The 11,002-nt window shown below is 40.3% G+C and overlaps 2 protein-coding genes across 3 annotated transcripts; both read left to right on the top strand.

Moving 5' to 3' along the window:
* The first annotated feature begins 3,786 nt into the window (after positions 1–3,786).
* LOC108441972 lies at positions 3,787–5,402 on the top strand. Its single transcript, XM_017721772.1, has 4 exons — positions 3,787–4,262; positions 4,751–4,955; positions 5,092–5,184; positions 5,355–5,402. Exons 1-4 carry the CDS (start codon positions 3,787–3,789, stop codon positions 5,400–5,402), a joined length of 822 nt encoding a protein of 273 aa, XP_017577261.1.
* A 5-nt stretch (positions 5,403–5,407) lies between these two features.
* On the top strand, positions 5,408–9,914 carry LOC108441976. 2 transcript variants are annotated; one of them, XM_017721776.2, is made up of 6 exons: positions 5,408–5,453; positions 6,306–6,429; positions 6,666–6,782; positions 6,913–7,065; positions 9,266–9,390; positions 9,477–9,914. In XM_017721776.2, the coding sequence occupies exons 1-6, from the start codon at positions 5,431–5,433 to the stop codon at positions 9,631–9,633; spliced, it is 699 nt and encodes a 232-aa protein (XP_017577265.1). In that variant the 5' UTR covers positions 5,408–5,430; the 3' UTR covers positions 9,634–9,914. The 2 variants fall into 2 exon arrangements, with proteins under 2 accessions (XP_017577265.1, XP_017577266.1); XM_017721777.2 differs by having other exon boundaries at positions 9,269–9,390.
* Positions 9,915–11,002: the final 1,088 nt, after the last annotated feature.

The following is an 11,002-nucleotide window of genomic DNA, read 5'->3' on the forward strand; positions in this document are numbered from 1 at the left end:
CACATGTACACTACTGTGAAAGTAAACTACATCAAGTGTGATACGTAAGAAAATTGAGTTATACTTCAGACAAACATCTAATATTTATATCATAACTTATATTTTATTTTAAAAAAGATTTCTTTGAAAATATGTGTGTGTATATCTTAGACGTAAGCTTAAATATAAATATGCAAAGTGCATTTATATCACTGATGTTGGGACAAAACATTACATTTCAAACGAGCAGTGGTGGATGAAGTACACAACCCATGAACCTGAGTTAAAGTAGAGACACCCAAGGTAAAATATTACTCCAGTAAAAGTAGAAGTTCCTCCCTTTAGACCTCCACTTGAGTAAAAGTACTAAAGTATTTACCTTCAAATGTACTTAAGTATCAAAGTAAAAGTACTAAAAGAGTAATTAACTTAATGCAACTTAGTTCCAAGTTTAAGTTTAATAAAAACTGGCTTTAAACTCAGGATCACAGATGAGCTCCTTTACTATGTTGATCTGTAGCCTCTGTTCATAAACATAAACCAGCCCAAACTCATTTACTATAAAATGAAATGGTGTTTGTAGAAATTCAGAAAAAAGCCGCGTCAGTCTCGACTGCATATGTGGACATATTTCTATATTGAGCTCTATTTACACAAAGTTAGGTTAGTTCATCATTTATGTTGAACAGACTCTCCCAAAGTTTGACGCTGCTGCGCTGACGTTGAACCGCGTGCTGCACTGGGTCGGTATGACCAACAGGTCAAAACCAGCTCTTAGCAAAGTGACCGCTGGGCCCTGATTGGTGCTCTGGCTTTGCGCTTCTTTCGTTTTGACATGTTACGTTTTTATACACACAGAAACCAAAAGGAGCCACAGATTTCTCAAAATGTAGGAGGAAAAAGTCGGATATTAGACTCTGAAATGTAGTGGAGTGAAAGGAGAAAGTCGCCCAGAATGGAGAAACTTCAGTACAGATACACCAAAAAATACTAAAGTACAGAAACTAATTACATTTACTCAGTTACTGTCCACCACTGCCAATGGTAAATTTATAGGAGGAGAAAAAAATTCGTCCTACCTTTAGTGTAAGTAAAAGAAAAGTGGAAATTTTCCAAATAATTTTGGAATGTTTCTGATGGTCCATTCATCTTGAAATTTCAACTCCTGGGTAAGTGCAACTGTTTTCCAGCTCTGAAAACAAACAAACAAACAAAAAAGATGGAAAATGGAGAAACAAGGTTTTGACCTGACAGTGACAATATGTTTGATGTACACAGTGCAGCTCTCATTTTTCGGATTTATGCCCTTCAAGGTAAAATGAACATATGAAATAAAGTAAAACAAGAACCACAGTAAAACAAAACAAGCAAAGAAGTAGCAGCAAGCTTAAACATTTGCTTTTGAGCCGTGATCTAACCCACTAGCTAATGGACTAAGAAGCTAACCACAATAGTTTTGGACTAGCCGGCTAAAGGCACACAAAAATAAGTGAAATATCAGCTTAAGCTAAATTACATTGACCCACTATGTTTAATACAATAAACAGTAAAACATCATTGGCAAAGTTAAAGCAAGGAAATGACTTCTCATTGTTTATAATGGCAGATTTAATTACTGCCACTGGGTTTACATAACCCGGCCAAGCGTGCCCTGCAGGTTCTGAAACAGGTGAGAACCAGCACGTCGGGACTGTTTAGAACATGTTTAGGGAAGCTGTTGCATATGAGACTCAACGGATTCGACTTTTACTAGTTAGTATGTAAGTACTATAACATTAAGCAAGATAATGTGTAGAACCCAAACATTCTATGTTAATCACGCCCAACAACTGGAAGTTGGTCTTGGCCAAATCCCATATCACTGAGCCCGTAGCCCCCCCTTTCGCGCGTTTATGTCTAGGGGTAGGTGTCCCAACTGGTGTTGAGATAGAGGGGGAGGGCGAAATGTTAGGGCCACATCGCCCTTCAAGTGAAGGATTTTCAGAGGGTCACTCCAGAAGGAAAAACTGTCAAGTTGGAGCATGAGAGACCAAAGAAACCCACGAAAGTTAACAAATTACGACACCCACTGTATTTTCTTAGTTTAATGTTGTTTCAATATATTCTGGTCCTTTTCTTCATAACAAGCATGAAAAAAATGTCTCGGTAGCTAGCTAGCTAACTTTCCCGTTCCACCTTAAACAGTCCAGCAGTTCTGACGCCTGAAGTGCCAGAATGTAACTGCTGCTCCATTTAAGGTGGAACAGTAAATTCTAACAAGAAGCTGGCGAATCTCTGACTTCAGCTTCATGTCACTGAAGAATTAGTGGGGGGTGATAATAAATATTGCCCCCCTCTTTGAAGGCTTATGATCCCTAAATGTAACTAAAGCCCAGCAGTGAGGAGCTGAACTTTCCCCTCCTCTGCGGTCACTGCAGACGGGCAGGGTCGCCTACAGAGCAGCGCTGGTAGCTGTTAATGAAGTGATGCTCTTTTTAAGATTTCGACCACTACCTGTTGTGACTCAGTTCCAAGGGGCAAGATGACACTCAAAAACAAGGGGTAGGGGTAAAAATAAGAAACGGGATTGGGCCTTTCTGTGGGTCCATACTCATCCTGTTGCCGTCTTTCCATGTGAAACAGCCAAGACACAACCTCCGTCATTCCAGAATCCTGACATTCCTTAATTACATTGAGTTTTCTGAATCATTCCTAATGAGCTCAGAGGGCATTTTCATGCTGCCAATGGAACTGATTCGGATATAAATACTCTTGATTATATTAGTTTTTACCGTATGGCGTTGGATTGTATAATGGCACTTGACTGCATACATCAGGTCATAGACGGTAAAGTGTTATAGCCAAATAGTCAAATTGCGATGATTTTGTTCAAAATGCTTCATATCCAGGACCTGTGCCTGACTTGAAAATGTTTAATTTATGACATTCTGCTGCTAAAATAAAAAAATAACTACAGTCCGGCTATGACTTTAATACCTAGGTCCTTTTCTGAAAGACATAACAGCTTGAAACTTGAATTAAATGAGATTATTTCCTCATTTGAACAAGTCTACATATATTTTATCAGAGAAAACATTTGCCTCTCTTAATACTGGGGGAAAGCTGGGGGGAATGTTTGGATTGAGAAGTGGAAGTAACAGCGCGTTGGGTTCTTGTGAAGGTATAGCACTGCAGGTGTGGCTTGCATGAAGTGGGCAGGCCATTCATATCCCTTTGCCTTCTCTGGGGAATATGAGGTGTGCACTGGCAGAGCTAAAAAAGAAACCACCTGTGTGGCTCAACCATATCAGATGGATTTGAATCGTCATTAAAATCTTGGCACTGAAGTTTGTAGAGAAGCTTATTAATATGTTAAAGAAAAGAGCGCTGACAAGGGACGGAGACGTCAGGAGACCTCTGGTGAGCAACATCAACTCACAGCTCAATGAACTTGTGGATGGTAAGACATTATTTCAATTATTTGGAATGCACATTTTTCAGGTGCTGCAAGTAAATGATCACGCTGTGGCCTTTAAAATGATGGAAATAAACACAAGCTTTGGTTTATTTGTGGCTTTGCATCGAAACAAATAATGAAAATGATGAATTACAAACTTCTTTTACACTTAAAGGTTGCATTGACAGCATAGTGCTAACAGACTTGGCAAGTGCGCATGGAAATAAAGCTTCAAAAGGCAGCGTGACGTCTCAGACGATAATCGTAAACAAACAAAATAAATAAATAAAATCCACTTGTGTCCAACAGGAGATTCCAGAATACAAAGTTACTGCCTGAACAGTGCGGACCAGTCTGGACCAGACCCTGGGATGCAAGCTCAGGATCTTGAAGATGAAGGTCAGAAGGTCCTTGCCATTCTCCGAGATGTTCTTCTGGGGGATTTAAGGTCACAGGAGCTGACAAATGCTGCTGAGCAGGTTAACCATTGGGCGAAAATGAATGGTATGATGCCTGAGGGACACGGAAGCAGCTACTGTCAAAACTGGTTGAGTAACTACCTTGAGGTCGTAAAAATGTCTGTAGACAACCACTTTCCCACTCTGCCACCAAAGGGGTCCAAACATTCTCAGCCACAGACAGTTGAATACCTGAATGATGCTCTGCTTTTGGCATACAGTGAGGTTAATCGCTTGGAACCTGTTTTAAACAACTCAGGACTGCTGAGTTTCCTGATTGACAGCTATAATCGCCGCCTCTTTGATGTGTTGGACTTGTTTGTAGATGGAAGTTTATCAGTGAAAGAGGCCTTGGTCCTTCTACAGTGGGTGAAGCAGACTTACTTTAGGTAGGCAGCAAAATAATTATTACCGTATAATATATTAGTCTCTGATATTGCAAACGATCAGTGTCACGTTAAAACCAAATAACCTTTTATTCATTACTATTTTACATCATTAGAAAACACCATTTACCGTTTGCATGATGTGATCATTTCGTGATGAATGACATTTTCTGAACATTAACAAAAAGTGAAGTAAAGAAGTTAATCTTACTTCTATAAAGTAACACAGAGACTCTGAGACTCTGTTACGATGTTGACACTACAGTGTAAAAAGTGGTAACATGTAAAATAAGCAGTTTTATTCAACCTAAACAAATACTTTGAACGATTCTTTCAACCAAAGTCATTTTCTGAGCTGAATAAAACTAGTTACTTTACTTGTTACCACATGAAGTAAATTTAAGTGGATCTGACGAGCCACTTTTTACAGCGTATACCTCTAAAACCACTTTGCACAACATCACAGTTTCTTTCTTTCCTTTTCCAAAAAGCCACGACACCCCCCAGGACCGTGTTCTCAGAGTATCCGACCCTCTCTTACTGATTGAAGGGTTCGAGAAGTCAAAGCAGAAGTTTCTCACACTCATTCAGGAGCACATCTCAGAAACGCTGAGGAAGATCCTGGAGTACAGTGAGGATCCTGGTGATTGTAGATATGAAGAGAACCTTGTTAAAGTTCATGTGGATGTTATACAGGTAACTAAAGGAGGAGAAATTCTCATCTTTTGGTCACATATATTCCATAAAATGCACGTCTCCAGGACATTGTTTGTGCCTAAACATTGACTCCAGGTATGTTTTTATCATTCTATCATTCTTTCTCTCTCCCCAGTGTCTGAATGCTGCTCTTCAGGATTCAAAAAGAATCAGTGAGACTCTGAGGTCAGTTGTTCAAAGACTTTGTTGTGCTGAACTCCACAGCTTCGTAGCGAGGCAAGTCCTTTATACTGAATATTTTATACATTACTTTATTGAACCAGAAATGCAGGCACACAGTCAACTACACACAATTACTTATAAATATCCTACAGCCTCCTGTAGTTGTTCTAGGACTTGTGTTAATGTTTTGAGATGATAACAGCTGTATCCTCTCAGGTACGTGAATATGGAGAAAAAACATCTGGAGGCCCAGAAGCCCAATGAAACATATCCACTGCATCTCTTCAGGATAATGGACACATGTAAGCACCTCCGGTGAGTTTGGAAGGTGATCCGCAAAATGAAACGATGCATATTAAAAAGGCACCTATTAGGTCACAGGACTCTGTTTGGCTGGTTTGTTTATTAGACCTGTTAAAACACAATTTGAGCTTGAAGGTCAGCACAACATTCTGACCACCGCCTTGTCTCTTGATTCTCTGTATACTTTGTTTACCCCCTTTTACCCTGTTCTTCAGTGGTCAGGACCCCCATGGACCCTCACAGAGCAGGTACTATTTGGGTGGTGGATCATTCTCAGCACTGTAGTAACACTGATGTGGTGGTGGTGGTGTTGGTGTGTTGCGCTGGTCTGAATGGATCAGACACAGCAGTGCTGCTGGAGTTTTTAAACACTGTCCACTCTATTAGATGCTCCTACCTTGTCGGTCCACCTTGTAGATGTAAAGTCAGAGACGACAGCTCATCTGCTGCTGCACAGTTTGTGTTGGTCATCCTCTAGTCCTTCATCAGTGGTCACAGGACGCTGCCCACAGGATGCCGTTGGCTGGATATTTTTGGTTGGTGGACTATTCTCAGTCCAGCAGCGACACTGAGGTGTTTAAAACCTCCAGCAGCACTGCTGTGTCTGATCCACTCAGACCAGCCTAACACACACTAACACACCACCACCACATCAGTGTTACTACAGTGCTGAGAATGATCCATGAGAATGATAGTACCTGCTCCGTGAGGGTCCATGGGGGTCCTGACCTCTGAAGAACAGGGTAAAAGTGGGTAAACAAAGTATCAGAGAATCAAGAGACAAGGCGGTGGTCAGAATGTTATGCCTGATCGGTGTATGTTTGTAAGAGACATGGTCATGGTCATGGTTTTCCTTTGCTGCAGGTCGTATGCTCTCAAAATCGTGGATTCAAACAATAACACTGACTCATCCACTCTCCTGATGTTGGAGAACATGGAGGCTCTAGCTTTGTCCATTGTACAGCGGTGGTTTGCAGGCCTAGCAGAGGTGTGTCTCAACTCTAATGTGTTAAAGCATCAAGATTGTAATCTACTCTCCAAACAACCGCTTCTTCATTCTCTACTGTGGTGGAAGCCATAAAAAGCCATGTGCATGTTTATACTGTATATAACAAATAGCTATAATAGTTCTTATTTGTGACTAGGCCTAGCACTCAGATTCATGATTTACAGAAAATGCAATCTGTTGAGTTTTCAAAGACCTTTTTTTCTCCAACATTTTAGGACCATCTAAAGAAGTATTTCAAGGGAGAGGACGTACACATATACGACTTGAGGGACATGATTAGAAACATGCTTGCACCTTTACCACAAAGAGAGCAGGGAGAGGAGACACACAAGGTTTAGAATTTGAATTCTAAGCATATGAGACCTGACGGAAGACTCAAATTTAATAAATAAATAAATAAAAGTTTTTGTCCAGAATCCAGCTTACAACAACTCGCTATCCGACCACTTCTCTGTTCTCTAGCACATTGTACATGCAGCATACCAGAGTGTTACCAGAGCGTACCTGCATCGTCTAATGAAGAGAAAGCGCAAACAGCTGGAAAGGATACGGGGTGATCTAGAGGCGATGATGATGAGAGATGCTGGACTTTTCCATTTCACCTTCACAGAACTGGTAAGAACTGCAAGTTTTAAATGACATCTTACTGAATTAAATTATAAAATTAGCAAAACCCAAAACTCAGTCTAATCATTTCAAAAACAAGCGAATTTTCAAAATGTTTGATAAATGACTTCAAGCCCAAATAGTAGCCAAAATACACTACTGTAATGTTAAGCATTGAGTGATGCATCAGGTTATATACCTACTTTCTTACCAACTTAATCTGAGGTGACATTTTCTGTTTATTCCACAAAGTAAAATTTTAGTGACCAGGTTTCAACTATTTCCGTTTAATTCAAATTTTTTACGTGAATTACAGTAAAAGAAAATGAATAAATTCAATTAACCTCTTATTCTACAGGGTATATTTTGGTTTGTACATCTGAATTTACATGACCAAATCATAAGGCAGATTATTCAGTAACTGCATGAAATAAATGGAAATTTTAATTTTATTTATTTTTTGAAAAAGTTCCCTGAAATTAACAGAATTAGTGATCTACACATATCACTATATGCTTACAATTTACTGCTGAAAGCCAAAAATCTCCGATGTTCTTCCAGAGCAGATCACTGAAGAGACTCCGTCTGTTTATAGTTTAGAGCCCAGATTTGGGGAAAAACCGGCTCGACTTTCAGTAGAAAAACAAAGTTCAGCTTCTTTTATTATAAGGGTTTAAAATGACGTCACCGTCTATTAGACTGGAGAGAAGAGCTACAGCCTCACACGACGCCCAGCTTCTGAATGGAGCTTATGGAATATGAACGTTATGAAGAACATGAGGAAGTGCGGTTTGGAACCACCGGTGGTTCCAAGGAGTTTAAGAGGCTACATGACAAATCAGATATCGGTTTTGATTAAAATAAAACGTTCTTGTTCTATAAAGACAAAAATTCTTTGGCTTTCTCATTCATGATAGATTCAACTGTAACACTCACTGGGTTTACCTGGACCAAGGAATGAGGTTAACAGAAATTAGTAAGGGGTGGGTTGCCTTTCCTAAAGAAGAAATAACCCCACATGGCTACAAATATCTGAAGCTGACAATATCAATTTGAATATATAGAGAATTGTTTTGGGACATATCCACCGAGCATGTGGTTGGTTAGTGTAGTGGTTAACACCTTTGCCTTCTACGCTGTGGACTGGGGTTCAATCCCCCACCAGGGCAAGCACCCTACACTATACCAATAAGGGTCCTTGGGCAAGACTCCTAACACCATCTTGGCCTACCTGTGAAAAATGATCAAGCTGTAAGTCGCTCTGGATAAGAGTGTCAGTCAAATGCCGTAAATGTAAATATTCCCACACCCGGTTTCAGTGATTCATACTATTTGAGTAATGCAGAAAAAAGAAGCATAAAATTTACTATTTATATCAGAGGAAAAAGAAGTCAGAAGTCCTTCTGAGCATTAAGCAGGTAAAACAAAACAGTCTCATGACTTCTCAGAATGTCCACTCCATGCTATATACTTTTCATGCCTGTATGAGATGATGCAGTTCATCAGTAATCCAGTTAAAGTTTAATTCCCATCCAAACTCTCAGTAGGATGACAGATGACTGAAGCAAAAGTCCTCAAAGCCACTTAAAGTTGGTCTTCCACTCAAAGAACCAAGACGTCCAGTATAAATACCAAAAGAGATCATCTGTATTTGGAAAAGGTCTAGAGATGCATCCAAACCAAACCCAGTAGAAACAAAGGCCTTCTATAGAAGAAGAAAAAAAAGGAAACAGAAGCACGTATAAAATTTATGATCGAGATATCGTCACCAATCCCTTCCTCTACTCTCTAAATCAGGATGAAACCATCATGAAAAGCTCTGCAAAACACAAACACATTACTTACGTTGAGCCAAAGAATATACAATCCCCCCAAACAAGGATCTAAGAAACACTTTAAAGTGTTTAAAGCCAAACATACTCCAGCTTCTCTCCAAATCTTCTTCCCACCTTTAACAGCAAACTAGGGGTTGACACTGCCCCCTAGCAACTGGGAAAGGAAGTGTTTTGAAGCTTTTTTTATATCCAGGTTTGGCTGAAAACGATTTGTTCTGCCAGATAAGAGAACCAGAAGGAAAAGTGTGACCACACATTCTCCTATTCATCAGCTGGTTCTTACAGCAAGTTGGATTGTAAAGCATAATGGATACTGTGTCTAACTGTAATCTACACTGTGATGTAAAGCCGATGTCATTTTTGTCTGTTTTAAGCAGAGCATCACTGATGATAAGCAGAAAAGGTTTCTGCAGAAGATGGGTGAGATTTTGGGGTGCAATGATGTAAATTCTCTCAAGCTCATCTGTGCAGCGCTGTACAGAGACTTCCCTAATGAGAGGTAAACTCAGTCTCACATCTGTCCACTGATCCTTACTCGCTGTCAAATCCAAAGGTGTCAAAGGTGGTGTGTCTAATGTCTCGCAGTGAGGAGCACCTGCCTGCCCTACTGAAGTGGAAGAGGGGACTGTCAAGGGGACAGATTGAGGAAATACTGAATGTGAGTCAGGAAGCCTGTCTAAATGGAGGACACATCCAGCCCCGTCGTCTGCATTACTGGAGATGTTGTCTTTGCTGCACATGAACACTGCAAGCTTGATAGCGACAGATGGACAGTAATCCGGTCCATTTTAGACCAAAGACGTGTGTATAATCTCGACTTTCTTGCCTAAAGACCACTTAACTGAGGCATGATGTACATGTTTCCAGCCTAGGGCCTTTGAGAACCTGATCCTTGCACAAGGTGGCATCATTACAGTGGATGGCTGTATGATGGCTGTAGATGGTCAGTCTCTCTCTCTCTCTCTCTCTCTCTCTCTCTCGAATGACAAGGAAAACTAACACAAAAGTCATCAGACTGCGTTGTAAGGTTTATACTAAACCATTTACCAATTTGTTAATGCTACTGTATATTCAATGCTATTAAATGCACAGATCCATCTGCAGCTCCAGAAGATGCATTTCCACATTGCATTCACATGTGAAGTCTAGATTACACTCATCTTAATTCCCTTAAGTTAGACAACTCTATGGAGAATACAATCTTTCATTATCTCACATAAACAACAATAAAAAAGGAGACTGCTCTTAAGTATAAGGCTGATATAACATTTATAAGGCTGACATATTTCTTACTAGGGACAAATACTTGGAACACACATCACAAAAGCAAAAGCTTTGTACACAAAACCTTTCCTTCAGTGCCATTTCAGAACAAGTTGCAAAAGGGGAGCTATCTATGGCGTAATATAGAAGGTAAACATTATTTTCACAAAGCTGAGTTACAGGAAATATATACAAATGCACAGAGAGTTTGATTTCTTCTCCTGAACAGCTTAGAACAGGTCCTTTCTTACGCTCAGTTGGCACCTGCAAAGACTTTTTCCATGGCCTTGCCAAACTCACCAAGGAGCACTACCCCGAGGCCTAGCTTCAGGTTTAGGTCCCGGTAACCCTCTCTTGGGAGGGGGACATGGTCTCTTGGGTCCCTTAATCATGGGGGTTAATGTAATATTAGTGTAATAATATTTAGAAGTTTCAACAAGATCATCCTAATCTGCATTGTGAATGCTCACAACAAATCTATTTTACAATCTATGCAGGGGTCTCTCATGTTTCTGGTAGATGTAGTCCTCCAGTTTCCCCACAGGGTCCATCAGTTTGTGTTTCCTGGCTGAAGTGATTCTCTCATGAGGTCCTAGGTGAGTCTTGCAGTAAGAGGCCATACAGATCAGGCAGGACTTCAGAGCTGCACTTTTCTTTTCACAGCAGACATCGCAGAGCACCTGAGATTTGGTAGCTTTTTCTGGAGCTCTGCTGGATTTCACCTAAACTGACTTGTGACTGATCTGGGCAGCCAGTCCAGAGATGAATGTGTTCACAGATGGTTCAGCTCTTCTAGGTAAATCCTCTTTTCAATCTGGACATTGGCAGTGTGATCTGCTTTCCCAGCA

This window comes from Pygocentrus nattereri, chromosome 2 (assembly GCF_015220715.1).
Source record: "Pygocentrus nattereri isolate fPygNat1 chromosome 2, fPygNat1.pri, whole genome shotgun sequence".
NCBI lineage: Eukaryota > Metazoa > Chordata > Actinopteri > Characiformes > Serrasalmidae > Pygocentrus > Pygocentrus nattereri.